General features: G+C 39.1%; 1 protein-coding gene across 1 annotated transcript in view; it reads right to left on the reverse strand.

The window, feature by feature from the left end:
* LOC127570997 (cadherin-12-like) overlaps positions 1–17,803 on the reverse strand; it is a 182,221-nt gene that overhangs the window by 17,306 nt on the left and 147,112 nt on the right. The window contains exons 8-9 of the mRNA XM_052016968.1: positions 8,352–8,473; positions 550–667 (exon numbers count right to left, since the gene is read on the reverse strand). Coding sequence (XP_051872928.1) covers positions 550–667; positions 8,352–8,473 — 240 coding nt within the window. The remainder of the gene's footprint in view (positions 1–549; positions 668–8,351; positions 8,474–17,803) is intronic.

Genomic DNA, 17,803 nt, shown 5'->3' on the forward strand with positions numbered 1-17,803 from the left:
GTTAAATAAATAAGTAATCTATTCTCAGTTTCAAGATGCAACATTAGATATCATTCTAAGTGCACAGCATATCCTCAGAAAATGTCGTCTAAAATTGTATAATCATATGGTAGGAGTAAAATGAAAACAAAGACTTGGAATGAAATATTTCTGATTTGGTATTGCCATTGTGATCTCAGGGTGGCCTCCAGCATTGTATAGTTAATGAAGACTTTTGGAAGTGTAGCAACTGTTGTAATGGAGAAATAGTAAATAAACAATATTTTCCATAGAAGCAGCAGCTTAGAAAATAAAGGAAACGGAGAAGGTGGAAGATTTTCCAAGAATCCATTGCTCCAGAAACTGCTTGTAAGGGGATCAAATTGTGGCAAGATGATTACACAAGTAAAGGCTGTCACAATTTTGAAAGCATGGTTATTTGTATTGCTTCGATTTAGTCAAGTACATGACACAAAATGGCTTTAAATAATTAGCTTGAAGAGAATTCTGCAGGAAATTGCCTGTCAGCTTTGAAGAAAGGGAGAAGATAGAATAGAAAGCAGATCTTACTTCCGTTGTCTTGAATAGTGAAGTTTGGGTTTGCATCATCCTCGGGTGACAGCCTGAAGTGAAATTGTGGGGCTGTGGCTGGTAAGTCTTTGTCCTCAGCGCTGATTGTCATAATTACCTGCAAGGATCACAGCAAAAACTGCCGATCATTGTTAATTCAGTATAAAAAGCAGAAGCTGCACCCACCTGTTTCCATGTACACAAATAATAGGCTCCTGACTGAATAGTCAACAAAGCTTTGCCATGTTGTCAGGGCTGTGAAGGTTTATCTTTATGATGTCTTGAAAGAGAACTGTTTTAGCTCAAGGAAAGCTATGATAAAGTGCAATAAAATGCTCATATGGTAAGATATTTCAACAAACCATTCTCCTTCTCAGGTAGCCCCTCGAGGTTGACTTACTCCCACTTCAGGTCTGAGGTGCTTGATGAGGCCAATGTGGGGCTCACAGACTCTTCCACCAGTGTGGTGCTTGACAGGGTGGGTGAGTAGTTTATGAGGCACTGCATTTCTTACAGCATTTACTCAAGCTTCTTCATACTCCTGACAAACGACTTCTAGAGTCTCATATGTTCCTTCACAATTTTGAGCAACCATGGGCCTGGGGTTCCCAGAAATCATTGGGGACATTAAACACTTTTTCAGAGAAGCTTTAAGAATATCTTTGAATCATTCCTTCTATCTATCTGCTAATTGCTTACTCTAATGGAGTTCAAAGTACATTGCCTGTTTTAGGTGCCTAGTTTCCGGCATGCAAATGACAAGATCTGACCACTGGAGGCGTTTGAGAATAATTAGGGCATTGGTACTGGAGGTGACATCGACATTTGTTCACTGCCTGTGGATTTGGAGGATTTTGGGAAGGCAATATTGGCGGCTTCTCTCCAATACTTCGAGAGGCCTGCTGCAGAAGCTGAGCAGTCAAGATATGGGAAATGGTCCACACTTTCCATGGTCTTGCCATGGACCTATATTAACAATGAGGGTAGGTTGGTAGAGAACCTTTCATTGTGGATGTTAAGTGTAAGCCACATTCTCTTGCACACTTTGGTGATTCAGAGAAGCCTCTGAACAAATGTATACACAGGCCTTGCCTACAAACTACAGCTCAACGACTGAAGTTGGGGCATCCTTAGTTCTGGATTGGAGGCAAAGAAGAGGAAACCATTCTCCATTTTCCTGTTAGGTTCACTTCAGTGGGAAGCTCATTGGAGACCCTGTAAGGTTAGCGACAGTTGTAGAGACCATGGGCCTATGAGTTTAAAGACAGGAGAAGGCTGAAGAAGGGGATATAGCCAGGGAACTGAGAGGGATATTAACCATTAACAGATGGCCAGCAATAGTTTGAACTGATGAACATTTTGTGCAGTTTGAAGCAGTTAGCGTAACGCTTTACAGCTGTCTGTTAGGAGTTTGTACGCTCTCCCCGTGTCTGTGTGGGTTTCTTCTGGGCGCTCCGGTTTCCTTCCACATTCCAAAGATATACGGGTTAGGAAGTTGTGGTCATGCTATGTTGGTGCCGGAAGCGTGGCGACACTTGTGGGCTGCCCCCAGAACACTCTATGCAAAAGATGCATTTCACTGTGTGTTTCGATGTACATGTGACTTAAAGATAAAGATATCTTAATCTTATCCCATCAGAGTGAATTACTGACCATGACTCTGGTTTTGATGTTACTGAAGAGCATTTAGTCAGTGAGAACTTGCTCACCAATACTCATTTTGGTTTGACCAGGACTGCCAGATGAGAATGACTGTCCTTCAATTTAATGCACAATTTAAATAAGCATGGCAGCAAGAATCCACGACAATACGTACATCAATAGGAATCAAGGGGAAGATTCTCCACTGGCTACAGTCATGTCCATCCAGCACACAGCATCCTGCTTAATTGGCACCCTACCCACTACCCTAAGTGTTCAGTCCCTCCAACAACAGTACACAGTGATGGCAGTGTACACCATCTGCGAAGTTCACTGCAGTAACCTCCCACCCAACCCCCCTTCCAAAGGTTCTTCAAAAGCACCTAAACCAGCACCTCAGCCACCTATAAGAAGCATGGGAATGCAGTTCCCACCCTCTAAACCCTTATATTCCTCTACATGTTGCACATTATTCCAAGATGGAAATATCTCACTGAGTCTAAAGGTTGGAGTTCCCTACTAACAGTATTATTGAATTACATTCATCCTGGTCTGCACTGGTTCAAGAAGACAGCTCACACCACCTTCTCAAGGGTAATTAAGATCGGACAAAAACTTGGCTATGCCAGTAGGTAGCCCCTTCCACCCTCACATCCTTGCTGAACAAACAAAAACAGTTGTTCTGTTGTTGACTCGCTTGACATGTGTTTCTCCTCAGTTATTGAAAAACGAGACTTTTTTTTATTTTCTGGATCTTCACACTTACCACTATTTTTGTTGAGTCCAGTACATTGTCAGATATTTTCAGTACATTGTCAAACATTGCAAGTACCTTTGCAAATATTTTACTTCCAATTTCCAATAGACAGTGAAATTGATAGTAGACAGTAACACAGATAGCCAAAGTGCTGAAGAAGGCATTTGGCACTTGAGGTGGAAAAAATACAGAAAAGGTGTTACCAGGACTGGAGAGCTTGAGTTATAAGGTATGAACTCAGGTTGGCAACTTGGTCAGCATGGATGAGTTGGGCCGAAAGGCCTGTTTCTGTGTTCTATAACTGACTCTATAACTGCTTGATTTGTATTTCTGACTGAAGGAATTTAATGCACTGCCTTTGTCATCTACCCATTGTGATTTAGTGATGGAGGCATCGCATTGGAGATGTCTATTGGAACATAACATCCTTTAAGAGTTGTATTTTAAGGTATTGGTCCAGATTTTTAATCAGCAGGAAACAAGGTTATTCACGGCTGACCTCATAAAAAGCAGGGGAGAGCACTCTGGATTACCATCACTGACGGGAGGAGGAGTACTGGAACACAGAACATAGGAACAGCCCCTTTGATCCACCATGTCTGCACCAGGTATGATGTCAATCTAAACTAATTCGATCTGGTTGCTCCTCAGCCTCTGATAGTCCAGAGCAAACAATCCAAGTGCATCCAACCTATCCTTATAGCTAACAGAATCCAATCCAGGCAAAATCCTGGTAAAACTCTTCTGCACCCTCTCCAATGCCTCCACATCCTTCCCATCGTTATAGATAGCATTACCATGACGGACTGTAGAGGGAACTTACTCTGAATTACCATCATTGACTGCAGAAGGTGTACACTGGGTAACCATCACTGACTGGGGGGAGTACTCTGGATTATCATCATGGACTTTGGGGGGACAGTACTCTGCATGATCATCACTGGAGAGGGCCGTTCCTCTGGATTACCATCTATCATTATTGATTGAAGGTGGATTTAATAACAGAAAATGCTGGAAATACTCAGCTGGTCAGGTTGTATCTGTGGGAAAAGAAACAGAGTTAATGATTCAGGTCAAAGACAAAGAGTCTGATGAAGGATCTTTTGACCTGAAAGAATAACTCTATTTCTCTTCCCACACATGCAACTTGATCTGCTGAGTGTTTCCAGCATTTTCTATTTTTATTTCAGATTTCCAGCATCTGCAGATGTTTTGATTTTCATTACCATCACCAAATGTTGGGGCAATCAATCAGTTGCATTGCAGGTAACTCTCAAATTGAAACCTGGATTAAGCAACAGGTTTATGGAAATATTGAAATGTCTTACTGAAAATCTAAAGCAACATTTTCTGGTTTTGTTACCATTGCAGTAGTAAACTGTGGCATATCTCATTCACAATAAGCTCTCAATGGAACAAAGTTCTCTGATGAAGGGTCTTTTAGCCTGAATAATCGATTCTCATTTTTCTTTCTACAGATGCTGCCTGACTTGCTGATTGTTTCCAGAATTTTGTTTTTATTGGAAGGTGAGAATGCTTGGCGGTGTTTGTAGGGTCTTTTGTGTAGTTTCTTGCTTTGGCAAATAACAGAGGTAGAGCTATCTAACAGACCAGTCTTTACAAAAGACACAAATTTTCAGCTAAGCCTCAATGCCTGGTACAATCATCTATCAAAGTTACAGCTCCAGCAACCCTGATTCTATCCTGACCACAGTGCTATCTATGTAGAGTTTTTGCATGTTCTCCCCTTGATCACTTGGGTTTCCTTTGGCTGCTCTTGTTTCCTCCTACATCCCAAAGACATGCTGGTTGTTAGATTAATTGGCCACTGTAAATTGCCCCTGGTATGTAGGGGAGTGGTAGAATTTGGGGGTGGGTGTTGATGGGAATGTGGGGAGAATAAAATGGAATTAGTGTACGATTACTCTTGCTTTATGGTCAATGCGGACTCAGTGGACTAAAGGGCCTGTTTCTGCAGTGTCTAAAGTCATACTATATTGTATAGCCAGTTGTTAATAGTACTCTTAACTTGTATATACTAAATGTGGCATTGGGTATCCAGGTATTACTCAAGATGCCTTTTGAAGGAATAACATAAGGCTGTAAACCAATACTTGCCATATTGCCAGTCGGGAAGTGAGAGTGGGAATGACAGCCGTCATGTGACAGGCAGAGGTAACGACTACCCGAGCATGCAGGCATATATTCAGGGTTCTTTGCCGACATGCAAGAAGAAAACAATATCTTCTGAGTCACTGAACCTTATGATGGTGTAAGTGCTTATAAACATAATGGTGAAGGAAATGGCAAAAGTGTAATAGTATGTTTTATAAAATGCTGTGTTGTACACCATGTTTCATTTGAAGTGCTCCAGGTACCCACTGGTGCAGCTAGCAAGGCTCATACTTCTCAGTTGCCTGGCAACCAGCTACTTCCTATTCTCCAGTCTCCACACTGGCATGAGTGAAAACAAATGTCCATTTTTCTTGCATTTCTGCTAATCGCTCACTATGGTTATTGAAGGAGATCAGGAGAAGTCTAAACAAAATTTCCAGGGATATTTTACTAAATGCAAGACTGTAAGACAGAAACCCATCTGATGATTGAAAACTTAACTATTGCAGTCCTTCAGTAATATTCTGAATGCATTGCTAAGCTTGATATATACTTACATCATAATTTATCAACCTATTGACAAATTAGTTTCTGCAGAACACTCAACTATCAAGTTTCATAATGTCCAGATGATCTTTAAAAGGGAGGATAACACCATGTGCAAGGGATTGAACAAATTTCTTGATATTTCCTTTTGTATGAAGGCCTGCTTTGTTGAGAGTAATAGAGTCTCACAGCACACAAAAAAATCCTTCAGCTCATCGTGCCAATCATCACCAAGTTTCTATCCATAGTAATCCCATATATCAGCCTATTATGCCTTGGCAATTCAAATGCTCATTCAGATGCTTCTTACCTGTTGTGAGAATCCTGCCTCCACCACCTTTGCAGGCAGCATATTCCACATTGTAAATTCATTGCTACTGAAGTCACTAAAGATTGGAAAGTTTATATTAAGGAAGTAGGGGGATATAATTCCTCTTGTCAATAATTTCATAATGTGGGCCTGAGTAGAGAATTGTAATGTCTGGTATGTCAGCATATATGGTGCAAGGAGGCTTTTTCTTCAGTAGCTTCCTATGGAACAATATGACTACTGGTGATTCCAGTGACCATTGGCCAGATACACATTTCTCCTTTTGGTAATGTTCAGTTTTTCTATAAGGACTCAACAGTGCATAATATTTAGTCTTGGACGGGAGCACCTAAAACGAACTTTATCTGTTGGTGAAAATTACTTTGGTGCATATTGAGGCACACTGAAGCATTAAGTTCTTCAAGACGTCAACTACAAGACCAGAGGAGAAACTAGGGAAAACAATAGTGAGCACTGGAAAGATTAATTTTCTCTTATTTTCCCCTAATCAGAGTCAAACATGAGAGTTAAATATGGAAGAAGCATAAATAGAATGAAGAATATACATTACTTGCATTAAAATCACTTCCATGTTGTTAGGAGAGATATTATCTAATGTGTGCAATGAAACAATACTTTACAATGGCTGCACACTTTTACAACACAGATGTGACTATGGTCATCCTCAATCTCAGACATCACAATTGTTACAAAATAAGTAACCTGAAAAGAATTACAACTTTGTTTAAGGGAAAACAAACTCGCTGAAGAACAGATTCTTATCAGCCTAGAGCACCATCTAGTGTTAGGATTTATGATCTGTTCTCAAGTCCTTTTACTGTTCATATAATGGTGGATCATTGCTATCTGGTCTTTCTAATCTAGACATACATTTTAAGATACATTATTTTATTTTCAATATGTATGAAAAATTAGATATACTGCACCAAAGGCAGAGCACACAAGCCACACATTGCTTTCCCTCAATATGCAGAAACAATCCACTTTTATTGATAATAGTGATGTCCAAGTCACAAAAGAAACACAACAGTCAGGTATGTGAATCTAACATTCTTATCATAAAGGTTAAGGTGAGGTTTATAACAATTATGTTATCTTAGCTAGACAGAAGAATCCAAGTCTAATGTGATCAGATCACATTAATGCTGTCTAACATTAATATTTAGTATATGTATGTTATGAAGTGTCAAAGTGACGAAAAATGAATTGAACTGAAAAACGTGAAATTAAGCTGTGTGATGTTCCCAGACAATGGAAGAATATATTTGGATGACACACCACATTTTAATTCAGCTGTTAAAAGTTGCTGGATATAGATGTCAGAGGAACTTTTTTAAATGCATAGTAGACATCTGAATAATAATTCATGCAGCAGCAATCCACTGCATGTGTGACACCAGAATTTTAATTAAAACTTCAGGGAATATTGCAAAGTATTATGATGGCCACATAAAATAGGGAAAAAAACACAAAACGTCTACATTGTTACGTATATATTGGGGACAGTAAAAGACTTTTGGATTTGCTGATTGTACATTTCAAAGAGCCGATTTCATCAGTAGTACAGATGGTTGGCTAAAAATAATGGAGAAGTTATCTCCAGGGCAGAATGGGTACATATTCGCCCACAGAAAATGTCTTCTCCCTCTAATAGGACTTTGCCCTCCCATACCCTGCCCTGCCACCATGGCCATTGATATTCATTCAGGAAGGGGGGAGGTTGGTGGGGGGAGTTTAGAATGGCTTGTGGAATCTTGTTTATATTGCTCTTCCTTCCCAAGTGTTTAATTCCTTCTTTCCCCACAAACTCATCTTTTTGCCACTCACTCTGTCTAATTATTTTTGCCTTTTGGGTGAAGGGTGATGGACAGAGGAGTCAGCAGTTGCTCCAGGCTTGAATTAGCATTTGGGGAATGAGATTAGCAAGGAAAGTGTGACCGCTAATGATGCTCTTCCCATTTCCTCTGCCAATAGCTCACATTTTACTCCCCCCACCCGACCTCCTCCCTCACTGTATCATCAATGGACATGACCTTATATGGTGACACAAGAGACTGCAGATGCTGGAATCTGAAGCAAAAAAAAGAAAGATGCTGGAAAAACTCAACATTTGTGGGAAGACCGTTACCCCCATAGATGCTGCTTGGCCTGCTGAGTCCCTCCAACATTTTTGTGTTTGGCTTCATGCGGTGCTGCTTATTAGCAACATATCCTGAAAGTTCCTTGGAACTGTACACATAAGGCAAAGTATGACAGGAATCCCATTTGCCACACTCCTGGTAAATCCACAAAGACTGAGGAACAGTAGCTCCCAGGGAATTCCCAGCCATGCCTCATTTATTATCTGTACTCCTCAGCAAAATACTGTATGACGCACAAAGCATTTAAATTTTAACACAGTTGATACTGTACCTGACCAGTCTTGGCATTTTCACACATCATGGTCTCATAAGGCACTGAGAATTCCGGTGCATATTCATTGACGTCTAAAACCTGAATGGTCACAGGAACTTTGCTGACTAACTCTGGGTTGCCTGTAAAACACAAGAAATTTCATGAGAAGGCAACAGCAACAACAATAACAAATTGATATGAACCGTGTGGGAGAATTTTCTGATCACTGACCCACTTTCTGTGAATTAGCTGCCAGTTGTCCTTCAATACAGAATTTTTTACTTTCTTGATTTCACAATTACACTTAGCATTACTAATGGGAACATATTAGATTTTCTGTAAGACTACTTGTTCACATTACGTGAAGAAGTGTGCCCTACTAAAGCTTTAAACTTTGATAAGGAATCATTTTAAATTGCATGGCTATTCCATGTACAATATTAGATATAGGAAATTGCATATTATTTCAGCTGAATGATGTGGTAAAAGAATTTACGTATTCCCTTCGGCAGTATTTTTGCATTGTGAGATGAATAAGTTTGAGATTTACTTCAAATTACCAGAACTGGTATCATTCCATGGACCTATAATAGGCATTGTTATGCTATCAGTCTCTGGGATAAAATTGAATCTTTTGAGTTTGCGATGGGGAACACTGGTTGGTATTTTGACAGAGTGCCACGGATGTTACATGTTATCTGGACAATCAAAAGCAGCAGTTCATTCGATGTCTCTGTATTATATGGGAAACAGCTTGGTTTCAAACATGTGACGAATGTTGTTGTCTCCCTGGTTAGGATATCTCAGGCATTGAACCATCATCAATTCGAAGTGTCATTGGAAGGAACTGATGCTGAGTACACTGATGTATTTTATCAAACTGAGGTTAAGTGGCTCAACAAGGCCAAAGTTTATGTTGTATTGCCAGAGATCAATGCTTTTACAATGGTGAAAGAAAGGCCTATGGCCTGGTCCTCCCTGTTAACACACACACACACACACACACACACACACACACACACACACACACACACACACACACACACACACACACACACACACACACACACACACACACACACACACACACACACACACACAGATGCTAAGTAGCTTTGCAATCTTGTTTTCAGTACTGACCTTAATGCCTATCTTTTTGATCTGAATGTTCAGTTTCAAGAAGAAGAACAACTTGTGCCAGACTTCTTGAACAAATGCATAGCTTTCAGAATGAACTAAAACTTTCATATCCACAACTTCAACAAAGTCATCTGGCTCATTTTTTGTCAGCACATTTTTTTGTACCCAATGGTGACTGAGATCCTATTCTTAATTGTGAAAATGGTTCAATATTTACTTCAGCAGAGGTTGTAGAGACATGGAAAAACTGAAGTTATTTGTTGATCTGTATTCAGTTAACCCCGAAGCAATGAAATTCTCTTTGAACTTATTGACTTACATTGATCTGACTGTCTTAGCACAAAGGAAACTGTTTAATTTCTACAAGTTGTCTTGATTATGAAGAAAGGTTTCTGAAAATGAAAAAGGGATATTCACAGAGCTTCCTGTCTTTTTGCTAGGGAATTCATTTTTGTTCATATTTTTTCTCTGCTGAGTCAAAAGACTATTATTGGTTTGATGGTGAAAATCAGTTGTTATTGATCGTGATTTAAATATGGGCTCAAAGAAACAGTACAACATGTCTCATTAATTTTGAGGAAGCACCCTCTGGTAAATCAAATAATTTTAATTTAAAATTTGAAGTAGCGAATATTTTAAAATTAATGATTAGATATTGGATAGTGAAAACTGCTATTGATTTTGAGGACTGATTAGGCTACATGATTGATTTGAAGCAAATTATGCGGTCAGACACCTGTAAACCCCTGTTACAGTTCTTCTCTTTAAATAAGGAAACAGTCATTCTGTTGTTGAAGCTTGAGAAAAATCTCAACAGAAATTAAGCTGCTAATAATATTCCATATGCCTTCATGTTCTGGACTAGAAACATCAGTATCTATGAAACCAGGTTCATTACTGGGCCTCAGAAGTGTTTTGAGTTTTAAATCTGGTCCTGATGACAAAAAGAAAATTGGGCATCTCTACTCTAATACCCCTCTTCACAATTTTCTCATCTATTTCAATCTTATTAATTAATTCCTTCCAAATTTTTGCTCTTCTGTATAATGTATTTATACTGGCAAGGTCAGCATTTATTTTCTATTCTTTATTCCGCCTGGTGGTGGTGACAGTGAGCTGCCCTTTTCAGGGAGAGTGGGACAGAAAAGGAAAGAGGGGGAGAGAGAGAGAGAGAGAGAGAGAGAGAGAGAGAGAAAGAGAGAGAGAGTGTGTGTGTGGAAACAGAGTTGATCTCTGGCAACAGCAACACAGACCTTTTTAAAACTTTAAAGGCTATAGCCTTACTGAGCTACCTCACTTCACTTATTCAATTCCTCATCAATACATTCCTGCCCTAAAACCAAAGAATCATCACCTAGTCCTTTAATTTAATAAACTTTGTCAGTGACTTAACCACCCTCAATGTTACTTTCATACAACTTCTCTTTTTTATCTGCACATTTCACATTTCCAAATCAATATGAATGATAGAAAAATAGGGGGCGATGTGGGAGGGAAGGGTTAGATAGATCTTAGAGCAGGATAAAATGTTGGCACAACATTGTGGGCCGAAGGGCCTGTACTGTGCTGTAGTGTTCTATGTTCTAATATATTTCAAACATCTTTAATGTATCCCTTTCCAACTGTTGCTTCTCAATATATTATTTTTTCATTGAGTATATAAAAAATACAGGCATGGGCATGAATCTGCATTTTTTGGACAGCTAATTCTGTGCATTTTCACGTCATTGACCCACTTGCACTGTCCTCTGGTCATCTGAAAAGTCTCTGTGGGAAGCAATGGTTTGTGACCTTTCAACAACAGTGCACATAAAACCACTGGAGTTTTGCCACAGGTGCTGTCGACTCTATTCCGCAATATAAATGGGGTGAATTCACTGCAGCAATGTATTGTAGAAGTGATTCTACTTGAGTTGTTTCTCTAATATAAAGGGATTGTTAAATAAGTTCAAGTCCACAAAAGAAGAGCAGCCAGTGGTAATAACCTGCCTTTCACTCATAAATTGAAAGCAACAGCTCAGCTTTCTTCCATTTATTGACTGCTTTGCATGATGTTCTTCCTGCCAATATGCATCAGCAACTGCTTGGGATATCTATTGTTAAAAATATGAAACAGCAGCAGACTTGGTGAATCCATTAAAAAGATAAAATCTGAAGCAGTACTGAAATAAGGAAACACCAATGCTAATGAATGCACCCTGTTGATCTACCTTATTTCTTCACTGCTTGCTTTTGTCTACCATTCCCCATTTGGAGACACTTCCTTGTGTGAACAAGCTTTCAAACTTCTCTGCCATGGCTTCAATAAGTATTGCACTTCAGAATCAGATTCCAACAAGGGGAGATGGAAATAAACAGCCTGTAACTTTAAAATACTGGTGATTGTGTCTTCAATGTTCCTCTAGGATTGCATGAATTTGCTGTGAATATGGTGAAGATATCCATATGAAGTTGCTCAGCTGAAAATGCCAGATGATATTGAAGTTTATCTGTCCCATCTGAAAGGTTGTAATTGGATCTTCGTTGATGCAAAGGGCAAAATTGACTTGTTCGGCATTGTGTTATTATGTGTTATTATGTAGTTATAATAAAGAACTACAGTTCCCAGTAGACAATGCAAGGGGTCACATGGGGGAACAGGAAGTGGCTGTAAAAAGGGAGGGAAAGCAAGCCACTCTGTTGTTGGTTAATAAAATGTTCAGATGTTAAACCCACGTGAAGTTTGTCTCTTGATGAAGAACAAACATAACAAGCATGTCATTTAGAAAGACGGTTTATCATTTTTATTACCTGTTCATGGAAATAAGACCAGCATTTAATACCCATCCCTTATTGATGCCTACAGGAAGGTTTCAGAGGGTAGCGAAGAATCAGTGCATGATGGTGTGGAGTTAAAAATAAACCAGACTTGATAAAGGTGACAGAATAGCGGACTCCGCCCAATACATCACGGTCACATCCCTCCCCAACGTTGGTAGAATCCACAGGAGGCACTGGCTCAAGGTAACAACATCCATCAAAGATCCCCACCAGCCGGGCCATGCCATCTTCTCGCAGCTACCATGAGGAAGGAGGTACTGAAGCCTGAAGTCCCACACCACCAGGTTCAAGAACAGCTACTTCCCTTCAACCAATTGGTTCTTAACCCAACCGGCACAATTACAATCACCACAGTTTAGCAAAACTATGACCATTTTGCACTAAAATGGACTGTGTCTTTTTTAGTACTAATTGTGTTCTTTCTTGTAAAAATTGTGCATAATTTATGCTTACTTTTCTTGTGAATGCTGCTTATCTGATGCTGTGTGCCTGTGATGCTGCTGCAAGTAAGTTTTTTGTTGCACCTCTGCATACATGTACTCATGTATATGACAATAAACTTGACTTTGATTCAAGGAAATCAGACACCATGCAAATGTTGGAACCAAATCCGTCAGTAATCCTATCTACCACTAGATGGGGAACTACACAACTGTGTCAGAAAGGTATGTTAAACAGAAACAGGCAGCGAATGAGATACCAATGAACAGAACAAATGATTGAGTGTTCTGTTAAAAAAGAGATTTTCTTTTAAACTGTGGAGCATTGACCTTCATTCAAGTGTGCAATTAGGAGCCTAGCATCATATTATCATCTTTTAGCATTCTCTTCCCCTGCAAGACATAACTTCCACCTTAAAGGCCAGGCTACTGCCACAAATTGTGTGTAGAAATCTTCATTCCTTTTTTGTTATATCACGTCAGCATTGTGGGCACAAACCACAAACACTGAAAGCCCGTTTCTGTTCCTAAGGCACTGACTTTTGCTGGAATATTTTTGGCAAGGTTTGGTCCCTCAACTACATCCAAACAAATGCCCAGAATTTTCTGCAACTACAGAATAAACATAAGAATTTCTCTTGTTTGTTTAATCTCCTTGATAATTTGCTCCAGAAACTACAATAAGTGGGTGATAGAAATAATTCATTTCTCTCTGAAGAGCATTTAGGTCCCAAGTAGACAGGACCAGGCGATGGATATTTGCTTAAACATCTGAAAAAGAAATATCTTCTCTAAGTTCTTCACAGCCAATTACATTCATTATTTTAAGTATAGTGACTGTTAAAATGTAGAAAATGCAACAGCCAATATGGTCACAGCAAGCTCCCATAAACAATAATGTGAAAATGACAGATCTTGTTTTAATTATGCTTATTGATGAATAAATATTTGCTAGGTAACTTCCTTGTTCTTTTGCAAAATAGCATCAAGGAATCTTTTATATCTATCTGTGAGAACAGAGAGTCTCTAAGTTTAGTGCCTTACCCAAAAGCAGCTCTGGGGTACAGCAGCAGAGGGTTAACTGAGACATGTGGGCTCACATCTCTGGTGTGAAACTGAACTCCTTACTTTGCACTCTGAGGCAAGTGCACCATCAACTGACCAGACTGAAGAATTCAGTTAGTGGAAATGTGAAGTAATCAGAGCATGCTCTGAGAAAGAAGCACAGATTAGAATGTGTGAATTTAATTATACAAAAGTAGGTGAAAAGAGCAGGTGAAAAAGAGAAAGGGTAAGGAGGATTGAATGAGGAGGTAATTAAAAGTGAATGGCTGAGCATTTGCATGTGTAATGGTTAATTTTCAACACCAAAGATATTGTTTAAATGGTAATTGAAAGGTAACATGTTAAAAGTTTACTAAAACTAAAAGTTTACTAAGACAAAAGTGGACAAGATTTAACATTCAGTGGTGGGTTTAGTTCCCATCAATGGCAAAAATATAACAATTGGTACCATTCAAGGAACTGCAAAGGTGAACCAGGTAGCAAGGTGATGGGAAGGGCATATTGTCACAATATGCCGCATATGGAATACCAGTTAATGGAGCCATAGAGAGATGCAGCATGGAAATAGGCCCTTCAAGCCACTCAGTCTGCATTGTCTATCAGCCACCCTTTTACTTTACACTAATCCTACCCTAATCCATTTCATTCTATCCATATTCATCTCAATTACATGACCCTGTCCCAGCCCAGATTCAACCGCTCATCTACACATATGGGGAAATTTATAGTGACGAATTAACCTACCAACCAGCATATTTTTGGGATGTGGGAGAAAACTGGAACACCCAGAGGAAATGTGCATAGTCACAGGGAAAACATGAAAATTCCAGAGCACCAGAGGTCTGAGTGAAACCCGGGTCGCTGGAGCTGTGAGGCAGCAGTTCTACTAGCTGTGCCACTGTGCCACATCTACATACCAATCTGCTCTTGAGCTGCTGTGGTATTTAAACACAGTCAATGGTGATTGTCAGCAGCTTCTTCCACAGTGAATTCTATGGCTCCATTAACTGGTATTCCATATGCGGCATATTGTGACAATATGCCTTTCCCATCATCTTGCTACCTGGTTCACCTTTGCAGTTCCTTGAATGGTGCAAATTGCTATACTTTTGCCATTGATGGGAACTAAACTCACCACTGAATGTTAAATCTTGTCCATTTTAGTCTTAGTAAATTTTTAGTAAACTTTAAACATGTTACCTTTCAATTGCCATCTAAACAATATCTTTGGCATTGAAAATTAATCATTACACATGCAAATGCTCAGCCATTCACTTTTAATTACCTCCTCATTCAATCCTCCTTTCCCTCTCTCTTTTTCACATGCTCTTCTTTTGTATAATTAAATTCATTTTAAATTGTTTTTGTATCACTTGGTTGGAACATATGATGCCCAAAAAATAATAAATGTGGATGTCTCTCGTTCTCTCATACACAAATTCAACAGTATGGATTTAGTGCTAAAATTCCTCACACTGCAATTTTGACAACAAATTTAGCACAATGGAAAATAAATAGGTCAGGGCTTGGAATTTCATTCAGCACTGGATCACACAACTGTACAACAATAAGGGGCAAGGTCAGGCAACTTACCCTGGAAACCCTGAGCCTAACTGACAGGAACAGATATATTAGTCCTCTCTCCTTCAATGGCACATTCAAGGATACATATAGGTTGGAATCGTGGCACAGATCCTCGATTCCAAGTTGGAAAATTATTTTCCTGTTTGATTGCAGGAGATCATAAGATGTTTTAGGTTTCTTGGGTACTGAGGAATATCAATGTTACATTTTTTTAAGCCACAGGAGGGAGTCAAGGGAAGTGGCTGAGTAGGTATAATCCCAGCATACAGATTGTGGACCATGTACAGTAGCCAGCAAGGATGGTGTGTTACACAGCAATCATACACATTCATGGTTTAGATGATTTGGTATGTCATTCAAACATTTTAATTGTATTCCAAGTCAGTAACACATATCTTCATTATCTCTCAATCGCTCACTCAATCTCTTCCTTCAAACACATTATCTTTTTATTTCCCCTATAATCCTTTTGTGGAAATAGAATCAATTTCTTTATCAACTCCCCTGTGATTCATGTGCTATTATGTTGCATTATTCTCCGATCATGATCTTCCAACAGCCTCTCAATCTTCATTTTATGTCATTTCAGCACAACTTTAACTAACATTAACATTATTTTACTGAGATCATATCATTACAAGTTGCAGAGAATAGACAGGAAATTTAAAGGAATAATTTATCCTCTGGATGCATTTGAGATGTGTCCTTGTAATTAGTGAAGGTACATGAGCCACTGGACTAAGTTTACAGTCAATGCCTTGTATTCAATTTTGTGTAAAAGAACTTATATTTATATAGTGGTTTCACTTCTTCCCAAAGTATTTTGTGGCAAATTAAGTATCATTTGAAATGTGGTCACTGTTGGAATGTTGGAAATGTGACACCCAATGAAAATCAAAAAAATGTCAGATGCTGGAAATCTGAATTAAAACAGTAAATGCTAGAAATACTCTGCAGGTGCACTCTGTACTCTGAATCCTGGATCTGAAACTTCAACTGTTTCTCCTTTCACTGATGCTGCCTTGCCTGCTGAATGTTTCCAGCGTTTTCTGTTTTAAAAGTGGCAACTATTGTATTGCACAACCAGCTTCCACCATGACTAAGTCAGAATAATCTGTTTTTTGGCTGAGGCATGTTGGTTGACCAAAATATTAAAGGTGATTCAGTTGCTTCTTTTTTTCAAAATGGTGCTATAGGATCATTTATGACACTTGGGAGGGCAGACAGTGTCTCGATTTAGGGTTCCATCTCAAAGACTGTGCTTTCAATGGTGTTTTGAAAGAATGAAAGAGTGAAAAAATGGTGCTTTCAAGAGTTGCTCTACTTATGTATGGAATGGAGCTTAAATGTGGAATCTGCAGATGTGTGAGTGCTGGCAACTGATCCATAGATGACAAGCACAATACATATGATAAGGATATATATAACAGCTATTTTATGCCAGCTTTACATCGATTAGAGTTATAGAGTAATGCAGCACGGATGCAGGCCCTTTGACCCAATTTGTCCATGCTGAGCAAGATGTCCATCTAAGCTAGTACCATTGGCCAATATCCCTCTGAACCTTTCCTATCCATATACCTGTCCAGGTTTCTTCTAAATGCCGTTATTGTAGCTGCCTCAACCATTTTCTCTGACAGCTCATCCCATATACATACCACCCTCTGCATGAAGAAGTTGCCCCTCGGGTCTCTTTTAAATCTTTCCCCTCTCATGTTAAACCTATGCTCTCTAGTTTTTAATTCCCTTTTCCTGGGAAAAAGACTGTGCTTTCACCCTATCTATGCTCCTCATGATTTTACATACCTCGACAAGGTCACCACTCAGTCTCCTTGTTTGATCCATGACTAACATCAGAAGATTGTCTTCTACACCATTATGATGCATAGTGATTGATTTTACTAATATTTTAAGAATGTTTTGAATGAAAAATATAAACAATAAGGTGATGAAGGTATTTAAAAGTAACAGAGATGTGGCAATATAGATTACATTTATAAATGTGGTATGACATTGAATAACAAAAATAAGTTGCACACTTTATGTGAAGTTCCCAGCTGCTATCATTAGTAATTGCTGCATTTCACTCAATTGATAAGTTTTGCTATTGATTTTTTTTAATGCAATACCAACAGCTACAAATTGGAATGGTGTCCTGGGAATGACAACGCTGCAGCTGACACCATTAGCAACTAATTCATGACCCCAAGGATATCTCATACCTGCACCTGATGGTGAGTGCCCAGCGGTTCATTTCTGCTGATACCCTGGAGATACCTGTTAGTGCACCACTCCTGCCGGCCGATTTATTTAGTATGCTACTCAACTACACTGGACAGCTCATCACTTCAAAAGTACACCCTTGTTTTGTGAATTCAGATAGATTATTAAGGAAAAGCAATACGTACTGACTGCCAGTGG

This window comes from Pristis pectinata, chromosome 5, assembly GCF_009764475.1.
Source record: "Pristis pectinata isolate sPriPec2 chromosome 5, sPriPec2.1.pri, whole genome shotgun sequence".
Taxonomy (NCBI): Eukaryota; Metazoa; Chordata; class Chondrichthyes; order Rhinopristiformes; family Pristidae; genus Pristis; species Pristis pectinata.